The sequence below is a fragment of the Leopardus geoffroyi genome, chromosome B2, assembly GCF_018350155.1.
Source record: "Leopardus geoffroyi isolate Oge1 chromosome B2, O.geoffroyi_Oge1_pat1.0, whole genome shotgun sequence".
Classification (NCBI taxonomy): domain Eukaryota; kingdom Metazoa; phylum Chordata; class Mammalia; order Carnivora; family Felidae; genus Leopardus; species Leopardus geoffroyi.
Window position 1 is genome coordinate 45,589,162 of NC_059332.1, and position 24,872 is coordinate 45,614,033.

Below are 24,872 nucleotides of genomic sequence, written 5' to 3' on the forward strand. Positions count from 1 at the left end.
TGGTGTAAGGTAGGGATTAGATCATGATTTACCCATCCATTTCCTAGCCAGTTTTCCCCCACGTTCACCATCAATACAGGCAAAAATGTGATAGCCTTCTAGAATCATCTACGAGAGTGGCACAACTTCGCCTTCTGTCCCCTGTGTTCTAATTACACCAGTGCAGTAGATGCAACACAGCCTCATGTGATCATCCGAGATAAAGATGAGGCATTAAAGCACAAACAAGTGACTCATTTTAATGGATTTGCTTCAGACGAGAGAAACCTGTAATTTCTCTTAGGCGTGCTTGATGCACCCATTGTGGAGTGAATCACACACTTACACAAGCCTTGAAACCCCGGGCGGTTTTACTTCTCAGATAGGCTTCTCACAACAGGTGGCTGGTTTGCACCGGGGCCTCTTGGATTTCCCTTTCAAAAATGGAGAAGAGAGATCACAGCCACTGAAGGGGGGACCATGAGAGGTGCAAAGGCAGGCACGCATGATGGTGGGGCACAGCGGTGGGGAGCTCAGTGCCGACTTCCCTGCTGGGCTGCTAGATTTCCTGGATGCGGTGAGTACACATGTCACAACAAAATCTTTCTCCTACCGAAGACCGGATTGTTTTGGCATGTATTCCGGGATGGGGAAAATGTGTGATTTATGGTGGTATTGTCTGGAATGCTTGATTGCTGCAGGAAACTTCCCTAACATTATTTACAAGTTGGCTAGCTCAAGGTTAAAGTATTTCCTAGATCTCTTTTGTGTTTGTTTTTCTTTCAAAAGGCATTTGTCAGGGTCCAGTTGCTCACTCCTAGGAGTGAAAATGCAAAGCACCAGGCGATTAGACTCTCTGTTCTCTGATTGTCCCTTGCTGGATAAAGTGGATGAGCAAACCAGCTTTCGACTGCCTTCCTTTAGGCTCATTGTAAAGTTGTGTGTGTGTGTGTGTGTGTGTGTGTGTGTAAATAAATATATAATTAAGCATTCTTTAGTAGTTTCTTCTTTTAATGGGGCTGATAAAGCTGTCTTTATACCAACTTAAGACATTTCCTTCAGTTACTGCTGAAACCTCTTTGCAAAGGCACCTACCCTTGTTTTGAGTGGTCTATAGTACCTTTGATGACCTATCTTCCTTATATTCTGAGGACAAGTGTGGCCTTTCAAGTGTGCATCCTAAGGTGCTATTTTGTGTGTGTTGCAGTACTCCAGCGAACTTTCTTCCTGGAACAGAGCAATTGCCCCGTCTGTCAATTACTTTAAAATCGTATAAATCTCAAGATAGTTGGCCAGATGCTAGATCCCTTCCGGACTCTGAAATCAAGTGATTCTTGAAACTTAACAGAATTTGAATCCAGACTGCAACTCTCAGAAAAGATACTGGGCTACAAAGAGATGGGCTGGAAGCCATCTAAAACAGGCGGGGATAAGATGCTTCTGATTCTAATAGATCTTTTGTATCTTTCTTTCCTCCAAGGCTCCTTATGAAACAGCTCCTCCATGGCAAGGGACAGCTGGTAAGAGTGACTGAATCCATCTGATTGCTGAAATCAAGAACGGGCAAACAACTTGTTTAGCCATCTGACTATATAACCAGAGTTCTAATTACACCAGCACAGTAGATGAGATGCACGGTTATGAAATTCAGCTGAGGGGAACAAAACACACACACCCCAACATGTGGGTCAGCAGACTCTAAGGTCCTCACCCTCAGTTAACCTTTCTGAACTGGTTCTTCCCATCAAAGGGATTGGCCAAGGAGTGTGAGGTGAGTTGCTGCCTGGAAGGTTAGCCAACAAGTGGGTAGGCCCTCCCTCTCACCTTGGGGTGAAGTGCACGGAGGGGAACCCGTTGGGAAAGGGTCCACTTCGTTTGCAAACATTCCCACCCAGCTCACCTTAGGGTGTTCTGTGTGGAGGGGTTTGAGAGATCACGGCTTTCAGTGCGTTCCTTCCTGGCTGACTGTGGTTACCATTCCCGGGCTGTGCCTTCTTAATTTGCTTTGAGAGTCCTGATGCTAGACCTTGCACGGCGTGTCCAGGCAGGTGTGGGGTGCCTCCGTTTCATGAGTCATTCCCCACAACCCACCCCATGCTAGCGCATATCAGAAACAAGCCCTAGGACCCAGGCAGACTAATTGTATTATTTAATTCCAAGTCATTCAGAAACTCAGCTCTTAGGACAAGGGAGGTGGGACAGATAGGAGACGGTGTTTCGGAACAGCTGGGGTCCCCAGGTCTGTTCAAGAAAGTGTTTTGTGAGTTCTGACTGTGGAGACTGGCAGAAAGGATGGTTGCCTGCCATGCCTGTGGTAGACATCACTAATCTGGCAGGACGTTGTTCTTTGCTACACCTGGATGGGACCTCACCATCCTGTGTCACATAAGGTTCCAGGTAGTATAACAAAGAGGTAGGCTGGGAGCATTTCTTTCTTTTTTTTTTTAATTAAAAAAAGTTTTTTTTAATGCGTATTCATTTTTGAGAGAGAGAGAGCAAGCATGAGCAAGGAGGGGCAGAGAGAGAGGGAGACACAGAATCTGATGCAGGCTCCAGGCTCTGTGCTGTCTGCATAGAGCCTGAGGCGGGGCTCGAACCCATGAACCGCAAGATCATGACCTGAACCGAAGTTAGATGCTTAACCGACTCAGCCACCCAGGCACCCCGGCAGCATTTCTACTTAAATCACCAGGTTTCAAAAGCATCTAGAGTTGCAAATATGCTTATCTTCCCATCTAAGATAGAGAAGTTGCCTTGTGATTTTTAAACAAAAGCTTCAGAAATTGGCATCATTCTCTGCATGGGTCATTCGCTGATCCATCCATTTATCCAACACATGTTTATTGGGTATCAATTATGCATCTCACAGTCCGAGGGGTGCTGGGGACAGAGAAGTTATCCTTCTGTGTTCACCTCCTGACTAATGACAACCTGATTTTTTGGTCCTAATCTGCCAAATGCAGGCTAACTTCTCTCAGGCTCTGGGGCTGGGAGGACCGAGTGTTGTGCTCTGCTAACCCCTTGTCATCAGGGCCTCGAGCTCACACAGTGGTGTGGGAGGCATCTATTGATGTGACTGAGCCACTGGGACTACTGGGTCTAGCTAGCTACATTGTCATCAGCCTCTGGGGCCAGCAAAGGCTATTCTCACTCTCTCTCTTTGAAGTGATCACTCTGTTAGAGCAGAGAGTCTGGCTTCCATTCAGTGGCCTAGAATTGCTGTTTATTCTCAAGTGAGAGACAAAAGTGGATGGTAGCCGGTAATTCAAGCTTTTATAAGGATGCACAGGGAAAGAGAGGCAGGTTGGGGAAGCAGAGGGGAGGAATTTGGGATGCTACTTTTCTAGAACCTGAGAAGCTGCCAGTGCAGGCTGCTGTTGCTTCCACCTCTGAAATAGGTCATCTTTCAGGCACTTTGGGAACAAGATGCAGGCCTTGTTTCTTCCTAAGCATCAGACAACCCTTTATTTACCTAATTACCATGGAGGCCTCAGGCACAAGTTCTGCATCTTGTTTTCTCCTCCTCTTTTTAATTATCCGTTTCTGAGTCTGCCTTCCTCTTCCTGTGATCATCCCCAACATCTGACTGCCACCCACCCCATCTGTGCCTGCCTTTCCTCAGCTCTCCAGCCGGAGCATTATGTTTCAGGATAATTCTGACTCTTTTCACTGTTGAAGATGACCTCTCCACCGCCTCCTTCTTTCAGGATTCACTGAAGGCTAGGTCTGTTCCTCTTGGCTGCGCTACTTTGGGTCACAGTGAATGACCTTCTATGAAGGTATTAGCATAGGGACTGGCCTGTGGTAGACGCCCAACAAATGCTCGTGGAGCCTGAGTCTGGGTGAATTAATGTGTTCCAAGATGACATATGGTCCTTGAACAGCAGCCTTAAATTCCCCCAGAGCACTTTAGACGATAGCGTAAATTTGGTCCAATAGGGATGAAACAGGTCTTTTTGCCACAAGGATGCCCAGAAACTGTGTCATGCATATATGTATGTGTGAGGGGTTGGGGGTGCTGGTGCTGGCACGTTCTCCAAACCATTTGACCATGGAACCCCTTGGTGTTTTATGAGACTCGCGTTCCACAGAAAACCACTTCAGGGCGCAGTATCCCGGCCAAACGCAATTGACACGAAACTCTGTAGTGTTTGCCTACTAGGAAGAAAACAGGCAGATTTCCTGAAATCACAGAACACTTAAGTCAGTGTATAAAAATGCCTTCAGCGTCAGCTTTTTCTTCCATTCTTTTAAAATTCAACTTTGGTGCCTGCTACGAACTTGGCAGGCAAGCGGGGGATGATGTGTGTCAACCCTAGGCATAAATATGCGTTGTTATAGCGCTATTCTGTCAGAGTTACTGCTCACTATTTTTATGTTCCCCCACCAGGGACTAGGATCTTGATGTAAATAGCCAGTGACAGATCTTCCCAACAAAGTGTTTTCCTGCCGCCATACCCAAGGGGTTTAAAGAGGCAGGGATTTTATGAAAACACACGATTTTGCCGTTAAACTGAACACACTGTAAAACCAGAAGTCAATAAATGGTACGAAGGTAATTTAAGCATACTGGAGATAGAATAACTCTGGATTCTCCAGGTAGTATAGGACCTGGCATTGACTCCAGGCTCTCTTCACTAGGAACTAGCAGACCCTTGGGCCAGGCAAGTTGTCCTGGAATAGATTCACACTGGAAAGCTGCCTCTTTCGGTACTGTCCACGTTTTTGCTGATGTTCTTTTGGACAGTCCACTCGTGTCACATTTAATATTTAGATTTTGCGTCCTTGTTCTTTTCCTCATTCTTTCAAGAGGTCACTTATCACCTGCAGACACTGTGCTGGGTATTGGAGAAGTATTTTTCATTTGCAGAAAATTTTTAGCTTGGCATTACGCAAAACTCAAAGTTCACTTTAAGTCTTTAGCAATGGTGAATCTCAGAAAGTATGTTTTTTCCATTTTGTCCTATGAAATATCAGCCTCGGATTATGAATTATTCTGGAAATGCTTCTTTTTATTTTTTAAGTCTCCATTTTCAGAGCCCTAAAGCTCTGGCTCATAGTGTTCCGTGCAGAATGCTCTGGATTTTGGCTTCGGCTATCCAAATTGTGATAGGATGGACCCCATTCTACTCTTTCTGGTGAGAAGAGAAACAATCCAGTTGGGACTAACTTGAAAACATTTATCCATCCGACCCATCCCTGCCAATCAAAATGGACAAAAATAAGAATGCGGTGACTCCTCTTGGGTAACGTTATTAAACATCCCTCCCTTCCCATTTGTCATAATTGAAGGAAATTTACCATACAATTATCAGACAGAATGGTAGATGGGTTGCGTACATCAGACTATAAGAACATGGTTGATGGAATAGCAAGTTTATCAACCAAAACTCTCCAAACAGCTAGTTGTGCTCAGTTCAAAGTTTATGTTTCTTATGGTCATGCTTGTGATTTCACACTGCATATGGATTGTCTGCTAGTAATTTTTTTCTTAAAAAAATGAATGTATCATTATTTCATAATGTTCCACATAGAGCATAATGATCTACAGAAAAGGCCGTGACTATTGGATCCTTTCCTCTCTGAACACTTTTGGGAGCTGTGGACTTAGAAGTCCTAGCACTGGTTGGGAAAACAGTTTTGGACTTCCTAAATCACATCACATCACATCATTGTGCCACATGTCTGATTTTCTCCCAGCAAGATTAACTTTAAAGCAAACTTCTTATATTGAAAACCGTACACAGTAAAATCTTCCTCCTGAAGCCTTAGATAGCAGGCGTTCTTATTTATAAGTGGCCTCCTGTGGGCTTGCCTTCACCCATTTTGCTGTGCATTCCAAACCATGCTCTCCAGGTGGAAGAGAATTGCATTTACTCTCAGCATCAGTCCTATTATTTGACCCTGAATGTAGGTATCTTTTTTCTCTGATGAATGCATCTTGGGAAGGAGATTTTGACAGAATTGTGAAAAATAGGAAAGAGAATAGACCAAAGGGACCACTTCAGTGGGAGAAGTGAACGATTTTCGATTTGATAATGAAAATGAATCTTTTAGTCTGTATTTCTGCTTCTAAGATTGTAGGTCACAATCCATTAGAGGGTTGTGGAGTCAATTTAGTGGGTGGCAACCAATTCCTGAAAGAATGTCAGGTAGAGTGGAATGCAAGATAAAAATCACAGACATAGCAGAGTATCTTGCTCATAGATGGGAAGGATAAGTAATTTTACATAAAAGTTTTTGAAATATAAAGGTTATGTATTTTTCAGTTTTATGTAGGCATCTCTACATATATGTGTCTGTACACAATGAGTCATGATGTAAGATCTTTTTTTTTTTTTTTATTGTGTCAGGATAAAAAAAATTTTGAAATCCACAAGTATATATGTGAAACATATGGATACTTCTAAGACAACTTATTCTGGTTCTTCTGGTATTTCCTTTTGTGATGACAGTTAAAAATCTACCCTAAACAATATTAATATTGCAAATTGCTTAGTGTATTAATCCACCAATTTGCTGCATACATGAGAACTTCTTTCAACCACTCCTGTAAGATCATGAATTCCACACACATATCCCAACTACTATGCAAATCCATTACCGCACTTTGCCTGTCATTCTGCCATGTTTCCTTTCCCTTGCTCAGACTTGCTCTGCAAGATGACAGTATAAGTCAAAATACTTTCCCTATATGTTCATTGGTTAGGAACTCAAAGAATTTTAAACTCAAAGATAATTTGGAAGCCTTCCTGTAAATGCCTGTGGCTCATCGTCTCATGCAAAGGCTCACTGGAGTCGTGAAAGTCCATCTTAGTCTCGACTCCACCTAGGAAGGGTTTGATCCCTGATCACTGAGTTTTGTTTGCTCCCTGGCTACAGATTGCCTGGTGGGCCTAGATGGATCAGAATTCGTTCATCTCCATTGGAGCATAAAGGGATTTATGTTTGCTGAGGCTCAGTTTCTGCCTCATGTGCAGCATGTAGATGATCTCTCTTCTCACTATTGCTTTGACGTGTCTGTATTCCCCACTGGACATCCTTAATGGAAATGACAGCAACCTTTATTTCCATACCCCAGCGGCTGGTACAGTGCCTGGCAAATAGGAGGCACTTGAAAAAGGGTCATTGGTAGAATAAATAATCACCCTACATTTTATGAAATGAGTGAGAAAGAAAATGGGATCCGTGAAGGTCAAATAGTTCATCAATAGCATAAATATAACAACTTAACTCATGCTGACTCTAAGACCCATGGTATTTTCACTTTGCTGCATTTGTACTAACAGGAAAATCATTCTAGGGAACTTTGTTTCCAATAAATGGTCTTAGTTTCCACTAGCCTATAAGTATGATGGTGATGGTCATGATGATGTCCATGAATTCCAACTGTTGTAAAGATGCATTCTTGGAGATCTGTCTTTGCAAGGTGGGACTATCAAGAAAAAGGCTTCACCACAACAAAAACATTTGTAACCATGTGTAGTGACAGATGTTAACTAGACTTACCTATCATGTCGCAAAAATACAAATATCAAATCATGATACGTTTCCATTAATGTAATGTTACATGTCAATGATATGTTAAAAAAAAAGAACAAACAGGCAAGAAGCAGACATAGAGAACAGAGAGTTATCTTCTAGTGCTTCTAGTTTCTCTGAGTAGTAGTTGATCTATCTATGAGAGAGTTTCCGTGCTTGCTCCAGTAGCAGACAATAGTGTATATTCATTTCATTTTAAGTTACTTGACTCCATATGCCTAGAGAGACAGTACACTGTAGAACAGTTGTTCTCCACGGAGGGTGATTTTCTCTCCCAGGGCACATTTGGAGATATCCGGAGACATTTTTGGCTGTTACTACTAAACAGGAGGCTGCTCCTGGCATCTGGTGGGTAGATGCCAGAGATGCTACTATATATCCTACAATTCACAGTACAGCCGCCCCAAAACAAAGAACTATCCAGCCTACAATGTCAATGGTACCATTGCCGAGAGACTCTGCTCTCCAGCTGCGCCCTCTGGGTTGAACTCTGGGCTCCAGCATTTTTTATCTGAATGAACTTGGCTCAGAGCTGCTCAACACTTTGTACCTTAGCTTCTCCACAGGTACAATGAAGACAGTAAAGGAAGCGCTCAGAACAGTGACTAAGAAATAAAAGTTCTTGAGAAATGTTACTATCGCAGAAAATTATCAATTAAATGACCAGAAACGATGTCTTGGTGAACATGTTATCTTTCCTGGTGCTTCCATCATTCCCATGTATTATTTGTAGAAAAGTTAACATTTGAAAAAAAGTCTTTCTTTTTTTTCTTTTCTTCCTTCCTTTCTCTTTTTCTTTCTCCTCTTTCTTTCTTTCTTTCTTTCTTTCTTTCTTTCTTTCTTTCTTTCTTTCTTTCTTTCTTTCTTTCTCTTACATGTTAGCTAACTTGAAAGTAGATATTGGTGTTCTTTCTTAGAGCAGGACATTTTGGTGTGCATATCTCAGAGTACCCTGTAGGGTCACCAAGTGTTTTGTTAGTCGGCTAAGTTTTGCATTGTTCAGCCTTATCACCTTCAGCTGGATCCTCCTTCATTGTCCTGCAGGTGAAGATCCTAATGTGTGAAAAATGAAGTCCCAGGAAACGATGCTTTGCTGTTTAATGTTATTCCTGGCCACAGAATGTTCTCACTATAGATCCAAGGTGCGCATCAAAGTAAGTTTGATCCATTCTTACGTGGTCCCGTAGAGAAATCTGTCAGTTCTCCCAGATAGCTAAATTTATGATACAGGACGTGATTTTAAATAAATGTTCAAATGACTATAGTTTTAGTCTTGCTAATAGTTTTTTGGTTTTGTTTCTTGTTTTAAAGGGAACAAAGAAACGTTGAGAGGTGGCTGGGCCTTGCAACAGTATATTTGCAGGGTGTGACATGGAACTATAGGAGAGTAGGAAAATGACTTTTCAAGCCCCAGAGAATGTAGACAGGCAGCCATTGGGAGGAGGAAGTACCAGCCTGGCAGCTACTGATTCAGCTCCGGACCTTAACTTTCCTTCTCATTAGCTGCACAAGTTGCTTTCCTTCTCTGAGTCTTAATTTCCTTATCTGTAACCTACAGGGTGTTTTTTTTTTTTTTTTTTCTTTTAGATAATGTTTATAGCCCTTTATAGCTGCAAAAGAGTTTGTGATTTTATTATTGTCACCTACTGATTATTCTCAGCATCTGCTCATCTCTACCTTTCTGGGGGATATAATGGTATCTTGAGGGTCATATGAGCTCCATTTCATAGTTACAGTTAATACAGATGGAGACCAGCTTAGTGTTACAATTGCTACATCTGTGTTCTCCCTGGGTACTTCAACTTTCCAGGGGCCGCTGGGTGGCTCAGTCGGTTGAGCATTGGACTCTTGATTTCAGCTCAGGTCCTGATCTCATGGTTTGTGAGATCAAGCCCTGCACTGGGCCTGTGCTGACAGTGCTAAGCCTGCTTGGGATTCTTTCTCTCTCCCTCTCTCTCTCTGCTGTTCCCCCATTTGCACTTTCTCTCTCTCTCAAAAGAAATAAACTAAAAAAAAAAAAAAAAAAAAGAGTAATGTTCATTGTTTTTTTTTTTTTTAAAAGCTTTCCAAAATATGGATTCAGTCCATTAACCTGACCTTCAGAGCCCAAGTGACCACTGGCAAGCTTCTAAGTCTCATCAGAAAATAGTTTGTTCTTTGTCTGTGCTCACCTCTATGCTTCCCTCTGCAAGTTCCCATGATGTCATACATGGACGCCAGTTTTCTGGCCTAGTCCTGAACATGTTTTTACTTCATATCCACATGGAGCCTCTATGTTGAGATGAGAGAGGAGAGTCTAGTAAAGCTGACCTTTGGGAATTTATGTTTTACAGGATGGAGATAAACATCAACATCCTGAAGGGAAACTCAAGACTGGAACGATACAAGGTATGTGTCTACAGAACAGTCTTCTTCCATATGGAGACTGGACAGAGTAAAGGAAGACTTGGCTGTCGCCAAGCATGTCCCAGACCACGAGCTTTCAATTAGAATAACAGTCTCTCTCTCTGACCCTCCCCTGTTCATGCTCTGTCTCTCTCTGTCTCAAAAATAAATAAAATGTTAAAAAAAAATTAGAATAACAGTCTCTAACAAGTTCTCATTGTTTACCAGTATTGATAGACTCGCTGACAATTGTACATTATCTATGACATAGTCACTGATGCAATTCAGCAAATATTCACGTGTGTTCTAGAGTAGAAGGCAAGTGTTCACTTTAAAACCCCGAAGGGAAATGTGTTTGAACTAATGAGCTCACAAGGCAGAAGAAGGAACAGGACAGAATTCATTCCTTCCTACAAAGATATTTTCAGAATGCTTAAATGTATGTAACACTGGTTCTGAGAGGTCTATTGAAGTGATGTAAGATAGGTATCATGTTGGTGAGACTGGTTGCTCTCAAGAAGTCAGAGATAAACTATGGAGATAATCATGCTATGATAGTGCAAACATGTGGTTCTCCCCCAAATAGTAGAGATACCTGGATTCTCCACAGACATGGCCAACTATATTTTTAGCCCAAACACATCTCTACATAGATGCAGAATTGAGAAAAGAGAGAGAAAGATAGGTAACCTTCATTGAGTATTTATGACAACAGCGTTCTAAGTGCTGGACAGGATGCTATTTCCTTCAATGTTTGTAACAAGACTGTGGCATTGCCTCCAATTGTCTGGATAAAGAAATTGAGAAGCACTCAGCTTAAATAACTTGCCAAACCAGAGGCAGTTGGGTAGATGGTAAAGAAAAATGCAAAGTTACTTGTTTCCTTTCTCCATGAACGGAGTCAACCACGGAGCTGTCCCAGCCGCAAATATAGATGCATCCCTTGACTCACGGCCAATTACTCACTACATCTTATTGATTTCAACACCTTACCAGCTCTCATTATGATCTACCTCTTTTCATTCCACTACCACTCTCCTAAGGCAATTCTTCCTGGGACTACTTCAACAACTTCATTCTTGGGCTCCCTGCCTCAAGTCAATCCACTTTACCCCAGGGCCAAATTAGGCCTGCCACCAGGTTTTAGAAATAAAGTTATATTGGAACACAGCCATGCCCATTTATTTTACGTATTGTCTTTGATCGCCTTCATGCCACAAAGGCAGAGTTAAGTAGTTTTGACGGAGACCACATGGCCTCCAAGGCTGGAAATATTTACTCTCTGGCCACAGTTGTCATTTAGCAATTAAAAATATGGACTGCCTCGTTAAGCTTTCGTGTTGGACAAACAATGAAGGATATTGCATGGGTCATGTGTATATTAAAAACTTATTCATTGTGTAACTGAATGCTTTCAGTGGATCCCTGTTGTTTGTGGATTCTGTATTTGCAAATTCTCTTGCTCATTGAAATTCATTTGTAACTCCTCAATCTCTACTCACCATGCTTTCTGGATCATTCACAGACAGAAAAAACAAAAATAATTTGAGTTAGCTAAGGTGCAAGTTCCGAGTCAAACGAGGTGGCTCTCTGCTTTCTTGTTCCAGGTCTCCTACTCTAAACAAGTGTTCTTTTTGTGATGTATGTAGTGCCCTATGTTTTGCCTTTTGTGCTTTTTGTTGGTGATGTTTTTGGTGATTGGTGCAGTTTAAAATGGCTCCTGAGGGTAGTTCTGGTGTTCCTAAGAAGCCTGTCGTGTGTCTTAAGGAGTAAATGCATGTGTTAGTTAAACTTTGTTCCTGTGCTGTTATGAGTGATGGTGCTATTGGCCATGAGTTCAATGCTAATGAATCAACAACATAAATAAGGTGTCTTTAAATAGAAACACACAAAACAAGCCCATATACTGACTGGTTGATGAAAAGGCTGCGAGGAGAAGCTCGTAAGAACCTGCCTTGATTTCCCCTCATTCGATGCTTGTGGCAGTAGAACATAATTACCGCAAATAATGAGAATCGAGTGTATCTGAAAAATAAAATCAATATTTAACTGGGTTTCCTGTATTTTATCTGGCAACTTTATCTGGCCCTTTACAGAAAATTTGGCTGCCTACACTATCTTTAATTATCTTTCAAAAGCGACTCCAATCATGTTTTCTGGTAACCCCCATATTAGCACAGAATTTAAGGTCCTTCATGCCTTGACCTCTGCTTAATTCTCCCATCCTTATCTCTTGCTACACCCTGCTCAGATGCTCTGACCTAGCCTTTCTGTATGACCTGTGATCTCTACTTTCTATGTGCTGTTCTCTCTGCCTAGACATCAGCTTTGCAGTCCGTCTGGCAAGCCTTACTTGGTGCTGAGGGCACTGTTCCATGTCACCTCCTCTGAAAAGCAATCCCCCAATCCCTGGAATGTTAGCTGCCTCTGTCAGAGTGCAGAAATGCTGAGTAGCCCCCTCCCCTTTCCTTTTCAGAGAAATGCCGTGGACCTTGCCTCACTGCTTCCAACTGCAGCCAGCCTTGTGCTCAGCACTTTCGCGGAGAAATAGGATTTACATGTCATCAAAACAAGTGGCAAAAATCAACTGAAACGTGTACAAGCTTATCTGTGGAAACATTCTTTAAGGTGATGCATTTGCATATTATTGGCTTCTGGGGCTCATAGCCCAGGATGTGGTAAAGGCATTCTTCATGTGTTCTGTTCAGCACGACAATAAATCTCACATCTGGACTCGGGAAAATGGTGCAGTGGGTGAAATTTGTCTCTTCTCCTTCCTTACCCAAACTCTCCGGTACTCTTTCCCCCCCACCCCCTTCTTCTCCCTCTCAGAATCTTTTCTAAAAATAAGATCTGAAACTCATTCATACAATGGTGAATGCTTACAGGTTAAAGAGTGAGCTCTAAAGACGGATTTGTGCTTACTTTCTCCTAATTAGTGAACTTGAAACTTCTTGAAATGACACTTTAGCAATTCTTTGTTTGACCTGTCAACCTCCAAAAACCCATTCCCCACCCCACCCCTAAATTCCATGGGACCCCCCCTTAAAAAAAATCAAAAAGGCAAATTTTGTTTTTAGAATCTCTCCACATCTCTGGAGAAAACTGTCTTGTTATCATACTCGAGTTAAAATCACTGTCCTGGAAGCAACAGGTCAGTATCCTGATCTCTGGGGCAATTTTGGTGGAACCTCTGATCTGTGCGTGACTCCACCTTCCTCTTGGTCTTTTCCGGCATCCCAACGACTTTTCAGGACCACTTGCTTCTCTGTTTTCCCCATGTGGCTTATTGTGCCTTTAGCTCCTTTACTCTGATATATGTTAGGTTCTTAATAGCATTTGAACAAAGCAACTTTGTTTTTTTATTTTTATTTTATTTATTTATTTATTTATTTATTTATTTATTTATTTATTTTTAAAAACAGGACTTCAATAGTGCATTACGCCTTTCCGTAGCCGCAGCATCCGTCCCTCTGTACGTTCTTGACTTCCGAGCTCCAGAGCCCCTGGAGAGTGTAGCCCAAGGAATCCGCAGGAACTGTCCAGTTGATTACGCCTGCATAATTGATGTTGTGAAATCATCAGAAGCCACGTCTGGAAACATTGCATTTATAGTGGAGTTATTAAGAAATATTTCTATGGATTTGTCCGACAATGTTACCCCAGAGAAGATGAAGGTATTTTTTGTTCATTTCATTGAAAAAACTGACAGTCTTCTTCTTTTTCTTCTTCTTTTTTTTTAAAACAAATCTTGCATTTAAACAGTTTCAAGTGTACTCTTCAGGGTACAAGGTATGACAACCACGGCAACCATAACAATGATGGGCATTTTATTTCAGCCTGGTGTATCAATTCACTCTAGTTTATGGAAGTGTTCGAGAAGTTAGCACATTTTTAATACATGTTTTTGTACAGATTATTTTCAAGGGAATGTCACAAAAGGATGGCTGTGAACAAGACTGTGTCTACTCTAGTGTTGCCCAAATTTCATTCTGTAGAACATAATTATTTCGAGAAATGTTAACGGAGATTTCTGTACATAGCAGATGTAGGAATTCTGGGTTAAACAAAGTTAAGCAGGTTTCCTTATGGCGGGACTTTTTAGAACCTTTTATATGTTAACGAAGTTTGGCCCTCTTTATAAGAGTAGGGGATATCGGGATGTGGCACACAGTATTTCTGAAATTTAGGTTTTTATAGAATCTATTCCCAATTCCCTCCATTAAACAATCATTGCTATCTCACGGGAATCTTGGGTTATAGAGACTGCAGTTTACAAATGCTGCCCCAGGGCACATAATAAAGCAAGTAAACTATACCTGTGACTTTTATTTGAGTTTAATTATTGTTTCACTTTTTTGCCTTCTCTGCAGGCTTATTAGCATGAAATTCTAATAAACAGGGAATTTGAAGAAAAATTTGTTAAATAAGATCAGATCGTTTGATCTTTACAAGTTTCAGATTTTAGAAATTGACTTTCTACAATAATGTGTAAATCCTTAGTGTAAATTTCCACTTTTGTCCATGGCAGAGTTATAGCGAAGTGGCCAACCACATCCTCGATACAGCAGCCATTTCAAATTGGGCTTTCATTCCAGACAAAAATACCAGCTCGGATTTTTTGCAGTCAATGAATCTGTTTGCAAGGCAACTCCACATCCACGAGGATTCTGAGAACATTGCAGATGAACTCTTCATTCAGACAAAGGGGTTTCACATCAACAATGATACCTCAGAGAAAAAGTTCAACTTCTCCACGAGCATGAACAATATGACAGAGGGTATCATAGGAATGATAGAAATTCCCAGGCAAGAGCTGTGGAAGTTGCCACCAAATGCATCCCAAGCCATTAGCATAGCTTTTCCCACCTTGGGGGCCATACTGAGAGAAGTCCACCTGCCGAATGTGAGTCTTCCTAGACCTGTAAATGGTCTCGTCCTTTCAGTGATTTTACCAGAAAGATTGAAGCAAGTCTTACTCACCTTCGAGAAGATCAATAAATCCCAGAATGCCCGGGCCCAGTGTGTTGGCTGGCACTCCAGGAAAAGGAGGTGGGACGAAAATGTGTGTGAAACCACGCTGGAGATCATGAACAAAGTAAAATGCCAGTGTAACTACACCGGCATGGTGATGTCCTTTTCCATTTTGATGTCCCCCAAATCTGTTGAGAGCAAAGTCCTGGACTACATCACCTGCATTGGGCTCAGCATCTCCATCTTTAGCTTGATTCTTTGCCTGATCATTGAAGCCGCTGTGTGGTCCCGGGTGGTTGTGACAGAGATATCCTACATGCGTCACGTGTGCATCGTCAACATCGCCGTGTCGCTCCTGATTGCTAACGTGTGGTTCATCATAAACTCTAACTTTCACAAAAAGGCCCAGGACTCCAACTGGTGTGTTGCACTGACATTTTTCAGCCACCTTTTCTACCTCTCTCTGTTTTTCTGGATGTTCTTCAAAGCACTGCTTATCGTCTATGGGATATTGGTTGTTTTCCGTAGGATGATGAAGTCCCGCATGATGGCCATCGGCTTTGCCATTGGCTACGGGTGCCCGTTGGTCATTGCTGGCACCACAGTTGCTATCACAGTCCCGGAGAAAGGCTACATGAGACCCGACGCCTGCTGGCTTAACTGGGACAACACCAAAGCCCTTTTGGCATTTGCCATCCCAGCCTTGGTCATTGTGGCCGTGAACCTTGTGGTGGTTTTGGTTGTTGCTGTCAACACTCAGAGGCCCTCTATTGGCAGTTCCAAGGCTCAGGATCTGGCCATAATTATGAGGATCAGCAAAAATGTTGCCATCCTTACCCCATTGCTGGGACTGACCTGGGGTTTTGGAATAGCCACACTTATAGAAGGCACTTCCTTGATATTCCATATAATCTTTGCCCTGCTCAATGCTTTCCAGGTAAGTTCCAAGAGGGAGACTTATTTTTACTAATTATTATTATTAATTGTCTTACTCATAAGATATTTTTATTTCATAATTTCTAATTCTGGCTATACAACAAGCTATGACCATGATTTAAAAATATAGAATACAAAATGTTCTTTTTAACTCTTTCCATGTCTTAGTGACATTTGGCTGTGGCCTCCCTTACCCTATTGGTTGTCAAGTTGGATTTAGCTGATCGGGCTGGTTAGGTGGGCATCTCCTTCCTTCCGTCCTCCCTGATCCCTCCTAACGTTTCAATGTCAGAAGAAGGTTACCTTCATTTATCAAAGACTTGTCTTTGGCCAAAGATGTGTGAGTCTACACTCACATATAATGCCTCAAAACAAGCACAGTTTATTTTATCCTTTCTCAAGGAGTTTAGGGATTCAGTGAAACAGTCATTTTCCATACTATGGAGAGAGAACCCTTGCCATTCTCTTTGAATGTTAACCAGTGAGGAGCTCTTACACCTCTTCCCTGCTTTCACTGTGAAATAAATGTAGGCTGTGATTCCCTGAAATGGATCTTGCACATGTTGCCTGATCTTAGAGATGTCACTTTTCTCTGGGCCTCGGCATTCTCCTTAGTAAGATAAAGATATGAATCTAAAATCCTCTATATTGTCTTTATCTTGCCTTAACCACACTTGGTTTGGCAAAATGATCCCTCTAAAAATTGTTGTACTCTATGTGACTACTGTGCGTGTGCTTTTGGGAAGCCGTCACTAGCCAGACCACTTTTTATACCTACGAATAATAGCAAATTGGGCAAGTTCATATCCTTAGTTAGGCTTTTAACCAGGGCTTGGCCAACTACGGCCTGCTGCCTGTTTTTGTAAATAGTATTACTGGAATAGAGCCATACTCATTTGTTTGCATTTTGCCTATGGCTGCTTTTGAGCTACGATAGCAGAGTTGGCTAGCTGTAACAGAAACTGTAGAGCTCAAAATATGCATTACCTGGTTTTTCACAGAAAAAAAATTTCCAACCACTGCTTTAAATATATAAATATAACTGCTTAGTAAAGCAACAATGTATTCCTATAGCATGTCCCTATTACCCTATTTTAAAATGTTATATAAAACAGAAAGCAGGCTTTTAAGAAATGCCAGCTCAGATCAGTTATATATCTTACTCATACGTTCTTCAATAACTGTGGAGAACATTCCACTCTTTCCCTTGCATGGCTTTTAAGGAGAAACCTTTGACTTATGGTTTTTTTTTGTTTTTTGTTTCTTCGTCTTTTTTTTTTTTTAATCAAAAGCTCTTGGACTCATGTAAATCTCTCCAACTCTTGAAGTTACTTTGGTGACTGATGATCTCGTTTTATTTTATTTTATTTTTTACTTTGCAACTTAATTAAACCCTGAAAGTTTTATTCTGTTTCTTTTTCAAAAGAAAAACACTGAAAACCTTTTAGGTAAATACACTCCAACTTTTCTTAGCAAGCTTATCCTGTGACTCACATTTAAAAATTTCAGTCTTCTGAGTAGTTTTCTTTGCCATGAAACTATCCTCAGAAACCCAGGCTCCTTCCACTCTCATGGAAGGATGCAGAATTTTCTTAAAGTTCAACTTCCACCATTTAGAAAGATTGACTATCGATTATTATGACTTCATAGGAAACCAAAGAATTTAAACTTGAACAGACCCTGGCATTTTATATTTCTGTAATTTTCTCTCTTTTATATATAAACTTATTCCACCAGCTCAGAGGCCCTGCTATGTCTTGGCTTTTACTTCCAACTGAAAGTAAACTATAATACAGGTTTCATTTCTCAGACACCTTCCATGATTGTCACTGTGAACTACAAGATTCCATGTCATGTTGTGTCATGTTGCTGTTATTATGAGTAAGATCGGCTACTTAAGGTTTGGAAAGTAAACAGATACAATAATGTAGAAAATACTTTCTTCCATCTGTAGCCACTAAGTAAATATCAATAACTCTCATGCACAGACATGAAGGTGATCCTTTTTCTTTGAGGTACAAGCACAGAGAATACTTGCCAATGCATTTTTATCTGCATCAGTAGAAGCTGAAGTTTCTAGTACCCAATAACTGTCCTTGAAGATATCTAGAAGAGTGATATTAAAATAACAGTTGGGATATTGTCTGCCTCACAGTCCCTCATACTTCGGTTGAATTTTGCCACAGGGATTCTTCATCTTGCTGTTTGGAACCATCATGGACCACAAGGTAATTTGAATTTGTTTCACTCACTGTAAACATTTTCACACGACTCAGGTAGTAGGGGGATGAAGCAGCTTTGAGAAGAAAGCCTGGTCCCTGGGTGTGAATTTTATGGGGGTGCTTCAGGCATCAGCTCAGAGGAGGAAAACAGAGAACTATACTCCTTCCTTTCCTGCATTTAATCAAGTCAACAGGAGGTTGTGTATGAGTGTATCTAGAAGAATAAAAACCATAACCAGAATTTTAACTTTAATCGTAAATCCAATTATAATGACACCTCAGCTTCTATTGGCTAAGCATAGTGCTTCTGACGTTGCTTCTGCCAGGGTTATTGGTCTCAAAGTTCTGGGTTTTGGGGATGTTGTCATTTCTTCACTGTCCTTGCTTCTTCAGATAAGAGATGCTTTGCGGATGAGGATGTCTTCACTGAAGGGGAGATCAAGGGCGGTAGAGGTAAGCCCTTCCTCTCAGTCTCAATACTTAAGGGTCAGTGTCCTCAGCAGAGTCATGAAGAGACAAATATTGTAGCTTACTATTCAGGATTTGTTAGCACAGAGAATTATTAGGACATGCATTCAAGCATTCATTTCTTCACTTGACAAATTTGGAGTATCCTGCTAAAGCTTCAGGTCAGTAGAATATCCCTTTCAAGAGAATTTTCCACCTTGGATGTATTTCAACTTGACATCTGGACCGTTGAGATGGGACAACATGAAACCAGGGTCGTAGACTCATAAAACACTAGAACTGGGAAATGAGAGAGGAGTTAGAAATGAGACTCTAGTCCAACCTAGTCATTTCATAGGTAAGGAAACCAGGACCCAGTGTACTTATGAGATTTGCCCAAAGTCTCCCAGAGAATCATGGGAGTTAGCGTGCTCCTTTCTCAAGACTCTTCAGTAAGCCACATTCTTGGGCTGAAGTACATGTATATTGATCTTGAAGATGACTTTTGACCAAGCTGTCTGTCTTGTAAGGTACCAACTAAAATTACCATCATTGTTATATTAGTTAGAAAGAAGCCATTTACTCAACCAACAGTTTCTTAATAAGAGCTACTTTCTTAATAAACAAACAAAAAGTTTTCTGCACACATTGAGAGTCAGCATTTACAGTCAGTTACTACTGAGTGTGACTTTTGGTACCATAGTCCATCAATTCTAAGATAGGCATTTTCTTCACCTTTTAACAATTCTAAAATTGGACTGTGTCTTACAATCAGTGGCATGTCATGATTTAATTGGTAAGATTTTTTTCCTTTCTTTTTCTTAGTGGAATAAAAAAATAATGATGTGGCTTACAATGTTAGGTTCAGTGAAATATGATAATTTAATTCTGTGTAGCTGTGTCAGTTTGGGTACTTCTTTTCCTGTTTCCATTTTTACATATTTATATCTCTAGATAAGCATATACATAAATATGAATACATTTTGTCAATGCCCTTATTCACTGACATCAGTGTTGCTTCTCCCCCCCCACCATTTAGAATGCATCATTAAGCCCAACCAATGGATCTAAATTAATGAATCGGTGAAAATGACAGGTGAGTATTAAAAACTCAAGGAGAAGCTTTGCTTGCAAGTTGTGACAAACTCCTTAATGCTCCTTGTGAGCACACTATTGCCGACGATGTGATGTAGGAGTGAGGTGGGGAGGGAACAGGAGGATATATCTTTCAGAGATTAAAAACTTCTTCATTGCTCAGTGCATAAATGAAAATATGCACATATTTAAAACCTATGTCATCTCAGTTTACATGACCATATCGTTTTTTTTTTTTTAAGTTTTAATTTAAATTCCAGTTAGTTAACATGGGGCACCTGGGTGGCTCAGTCAGTTAAGCATCTGACTTCGGCTCACGTTATGATCTTGCGGTTCACGAGTTCAAGCTTCACATCAGGCCATCGGGCTCTGTGCTGACAGCTCAGAGCCTGGAGCCTGCTTCAAAGTCTGTGTCTCTCTTTCTGCCCCTCTCCCACTCATGCTCTCTCTCTTTCTCAAAAATAAATAAACATTAAAAAAATTAAAATAAATTCCAGTTAGATAACATAGAGTGTAATATTGGTTTCAGGTGTACAATACAATGATTCAACACTTCCTTACAACACCCAGTGTCATCACAAGTGCACTCCTTAATCCCCATTGCCTATTTAGCCAATCCCTCCACCCACCGTCCCTCTGGTAACCCTCATTTTGTTCTCTCTAATAAAGAGTCTGTTTCTTGGTTTGCTTCCCTCTCTCTTTCTCCCATTTGCTCATTTGTTTTGTTTCTTAAATTCCACATATGAGTGAAATCATATGGTGTTTGTCTCTCTCTGACTTACTTTGCTTAGCATAATGTTCTCTAGCTCCATCCGCGTCATTGCAAATGGCAAAATTTCATTCCTTTTTTATGACTGAGTAATCCATTATCTATCTATCTGACTTCTTTTTTATGCATTCATCAGTCAACGGACACTTGAGCTATTTCTGTAATTTGGCTGTTGTAGATAATGCTGCTGTAAACATTGGGGTGCATGTATCACTTTGAGCTACTATTTTTGTATTCTTATATGACCAAATCTTAGGAGTCCTTTTCTTTCCTCAGTGAGAGGATGATATCATCGCATCTGTACTGATGTAGCATACACCCTTACTGTCTACAGCACTCAACACACCCTCATTTCATCTTGTCAGTGAGTGGTGACACTTAGAATAACCTCATTGTTTAGAAGGAAGCCTTAATTGATTGAAATCACAAAGCAACAAGCCTGTCTCTCCCTAATGAAGTTGGAGCCCAAAATCATCCCTAAGGGGGTGTGGGTAGAACTGTAGCAAGTTAGCTGTCTAACAGCCAACCTATAAGACATATTTCTCCACAGGTGAAATCGAAGGAAAACAAATATTAGGCATCCACGAAGGGCAATTAGTTGCAGCATGGCAGCCAGAAGCCTGAGAGGTAGTGGCGGGGTGTGGGCAGGGGTGATCAATCTTGGTAAGGTCTTCATGGCCCTTGTACATGGATATAGATGAGTCTCAGATTTTTTTTTTAAACACCATCTGGCAGCAGGCACATCTCCTTCTACATTTCATTCTCTTTATGAGTCACAGCCGACTATTGAACAATGGGGCAAAGCAAAGAGCTGAAACAACCCCATGGCATCAAAGACATTCTAAGTTGGTAGGATCATGAAGGGACCTGCTATGTTACAGGTCCCACAAACCCACGTTGCGCTGCTGTGAGACATTGGTGCATGGTCCCGGGAGAGGGAGGGAGAGAAAGAGGGCTTTGTCATATACGTTGACAGGCATGTGTGGGGGGCCAGGAAAACACCACCATACTATTCTTAATTAATCTTCCTCACATTTGGGTTTTTGTATTAGAACTTTAAAGGGGGGAAGGAGGGATATTGTAGAGTTTTAAAAAAGTTAACTCTCCCATCTCTGCCCATTTCCTAGTCTAAAGAGCTCCTCCATAGTGGAACATGACTATAACATTCTTGATTAGTCACTAATCAAGAGGTGATTCAGATGACCTGTAAAAGCTGACCTTTCCATCAAGGTCTCAGTTTGACCTGTTTTCTGAAGTTCATTAGATATCTCAAGGGGAGGAGGCTCTGCCTCCTGGGGGGTACTAACTCTAACCATCCTAGAGAAGACAGGCATGGTTGAAGTCTAATATCTAGCCAGTTGGGCATACCTGGTTGGCTATAGTAAAAACTGGAGAAAACCGGTAGAATCCAGGATCTGGGCTGCACGACTTCCTGGAATCGGGGAGGTGCATAAAGCTTCCACTGGTACTTGGGGGAAGTGTAGGAAGGAGATGGGAATGCACTAACAGCTCCCCAAAGAAATCCTCATTTGATTCTTCAACACATGATTCTTCAACTTCTGTTATTTAAAAATATTTCTTTTAATGCTTCTTTAGTTTTGAGAGAGAGAAAGTGGGGAAGGGGCAGAGAGAGAGAGAGAGACGAAGACCCAGAATCCGAAGCAGGCTCCAGGCTCTGAGCTGTCCGCACAGAGCCTGACAGCGGGCTCGAACTCACTAGCTGTGACATCATGAGCTGAGTTGAAGTCGGGTGCTTAACCGAGCCACGCAGGCTCCCCCTTCAACTTCTGTTTTTGAACCTGTGAAGTGGGGGATGAACCGAGGATCGCATTCTTTCAGTGTGTCCTCCACAGGTGGCTCTGTGCCTATTGAATTTTGTCAGGAATTGGAGCTGTGCCTTTTAGATCTGGATGGATGTGAAACCAGAAAGATCAGGAACAGTAGCTGTCACTGGGGCAGGCCATCTTAGGGGCCTAACAAGTTAGAGGTCAGGGACAGGAAATTTACAGCAAGCGAATGGAAACCCAGCAGAACCAGGGAGTTCTGTCAGCAGACAGAGGGCCTGCAGCCACGGGTTAAGGGCAGAGTTACAGCTCAGCAATGCAGGGTGTTTGGTAAGTGCAAGTCAGGTTGCAGCCCAAGGCAGGGCCCAATCACAAGGAGAAGAGTAGTATTTCCGGCCTTGATCAGAACACAAAATCAAAGGATGATGCAGTCTGAGGAGATGGGCAGGATTTCATTGTTGAGAAAGGGGGCCGGAAGTCTTAATGGGACTTGCAAAGATTGGAGACCCTGAGCCTGGGGGGCAGTTCCTCATATCCCAGTGACCTCGGGTTTGATTGCTCTTGGAAATAAGGTCCGGAAAGTTTTGTCAGGAGGTCTTGAGGTCAGGGAAGGACTGCAGAGGTGTGGAGACCTGGCAGTTTGCTTCAGGTATAGATTCTAATTGGAGAAATCCCATCCTGGAGGCTGAGGAGGGAGGGAGAAGACGGCCTTACCGTGAAGCCAGCTGCACAGCGCCCTCTGCTGTTCATAGGAAGGGCGGGCCTTTGTTACAACCCAAAGGGAGCCTGTTTTTACCCAGTGTTATTCCTGGGTCACCAGGAAGTCTCTTCGGTTCCTGTAAAATCTCTTCCACATATTTGTTTGTGCCTGAATTCACCTCAAAGGATGCGGAACTCTTCATTCCGCAGTGGGAAATGAGACTGACTGAACAAATACCCCGAGGAAAGCAACAGCGTTTTCTGTGTTAAGTTGTCCATTCAGAGTAGCAGCCATTCCAGAGACCAAGCTTAGATAGCTGGAGAGGAAGAAAGGGCACCGAGCCCCAAGTTTAGGGCTAAGGGAGCAGCATGGAGAAGACAGAGGGTGCAGAAAAAATGAAGCTTGGTGGGGGTGGGGGGTAGTGGGGAGGAACAGCCTCCCTACTGTGTGACTTTGAGGAGATTGTCCGTGCCTCCGTGCATATCCTCATCTGTAAAATGAGGCTAGTAATAACACATACCTCCCAGGATGGTTTCAGGACTCAATGAGCTAACATATTAAGGACTCAGAATAACTCCTGATTCGAATGAGCAGTAATTGCCTGTTGTTCTTCCTGTTAACACGAGTTTTGACCATTTTGCCTAGGCCGCTCCATTCCTCATGGACGTTCCCTGTCTTGGACTGAGAGTTGAGGTCTGGGAGAGGGAGACTGGAATGCAGGGACAACCCGTGCTTCCCCGGAAGACTTTCTCTTCTTGCCAGGCGTGACAGTTAAGCTGTCAGGGTGAAAATGTTTGCTGAGGAAAAAGAATACCATTTGGTGACGGGGCTTCAAGGAGGTAGAACCACTGACTCTGCCCATGACTTGCAGGAGCCCGGCTTCTTGATCAGCCTTGGCAAGATTAAGTCAAAGAGCCATTTTCTGACCTGCTGGACACACCTGGGGCTCTACTGGACATTGTGTGCTTTCACTCCCAAGGCCTGCTCTGTGGCTCCATAGGCCCTGTCGTTGTCACTCTGGAGGGATCCTGGGCACTTTGGGGGACGGGAGTTAGATCCAGTTTCAGGGGTAGGGGGTGGGCATGGGTGTTGGGGGTGGGGTGGCAGCAGAAATACTGAAGTACTTTGGAAACAGTTAAGTTATGGCAGGTTTCCTAAAGATAGGCAACAGAGGCAAAATAAAAGGTCTTTTAAACGTGCTTATTATTTTAGTCTATTTTAGGCCTTGAATAAAATAGTTTAACTGCTAGGGCTTTAGTTTCCTCATTTGTGAAACTTAAAAAAAATATTCTTGTAGGTATTGTTATTTGCGTGTGTGTGTGTGTGTGTGTGTGTGTGTGAGTATTTAAACCCCTATACATAAAACAGATTCTGGTTGTTACTTTACAAATAAAAATAAAAACATTTACTTTTCACAGCTGGCTCATGTGTGAGTTCACTCAAGGTAGATGGCCCCAGTGTACCACAACATTCTTGGGTATCAGCCCCTTTATCAATCGACCTCAGCCCTTTGATCAGACACACAGGAGACCCGGGAATGTAATCCTACCATATGCTTACAAGGTGATAACCCGGGAAAACTTGGCAAACAGCATTACTGTTTTTCAGACATGCTCAGTGATATTTCTATTGCCAATTTTGGTTTTAAACAGTCAACTAGTCAATAGGTCTGAAGCTGGCCACGGGGACATGAGTAGTGCAATTTGACCAAAGCAGAAGTCATAAAGGCCTGTTAAGTCATTGTTTTTCCACAACACACACCCAAACAAGTACCTCTTTGCAGACCTGCTTTCAGAGCCTTTAGTGTTGGTAGTTTGGAACCGGGACAGGGACTGGTTTCAAATCGAACAGCAATTATTTTAGTGATGAAAAATCTCAGTCATTTGGAAATTGTTCCCCTCTCCTGAAATTAAAATAAATTATTCATAATGAGGGGCATGAACCTAACTTCCAGATTTATCAAATTTCCTGAATATTAATTTTTTGACCATATTTCCTTTTTGACTCTAGCCATCATGGAAACAACTTCTTACTTCTCT

General features: G+C 41.9%; 1 protein-coding gene across 5 annotated transcripts; it reads left to right on the forward strand.

Moving 5' to 3' along the window:
• Positions 1-304: 304 nt before the first annotated feature.
• ADGRF4 (adhesion G protein-coupled receptor F4) lies at positions 305-23,890 on the forward strand. Of its 5 annotated transcripts, none has more exons than XM_045498478.1 (11): positions 306-556; positions 1,460-1,750; positions 8,566-8,663; positions 9,855-9,909; positions 12,383-12,534; positions 13,332-13,583; positions 14,438-15,817; positions 17,972-18,044; positions 18,432-18,491; positions 19,525-19,581; positions 23,479-23,890. In XM_045498478.1, exons 3-10 carry the CDS (start codon positions 8,589-8,591, stop codon positions 19,554-19,556), a joined length of 2,079 nt encoding a protein of 692 aa, XP_045354434.1. In that variant the 5' UTR covers positions 306-556; positions 1,460-1,750; positions 8,566-8,588; the 3' UTR covers positions 19,557-19,581; positions 23,479-23,890. The 5 variants fall into 5 exon arrangements, with proteins under 5 accessions (XP_045354436.1, XP_045354434.1, XP_045354433.1 ...); XM_045498477.1 differs by having other exon boundaries at positions 307-556; positions 1,460-1,499; positions 8,566-8,675; positions 23,479-23,889; XM_045498476.1 differs by having other exon boundaries at positions 308-556; positions 8,566-8,675; positions 23,479-23,889.
• Positions 23,891-24,872: the final 982 nt, after the last annotated feature.

Coding starts and splice junctions, on each gene's coding strand:
- ADGRF4 (XM_045498477.1), top strand. CDS start 8,589: ATGAAGTCCCAGGAAACGATGCTTTGCTGTTTAATGTTATTCCTGGCC. Junction 9,910..12,382: donor CAAGACTGGAACGATACAAG/GTATGTGTCTAC, acceptor TTTCCTTTTCAG/AGAAATGCCGTGGACCTTGC. Junction 18,492..19,524: donor GGAGATCAAGGGCGGTAGAG/GTAAGCCCTTCC, acceptor CCCACCATTTAG/AATGCATCATTAAGCCCAAC.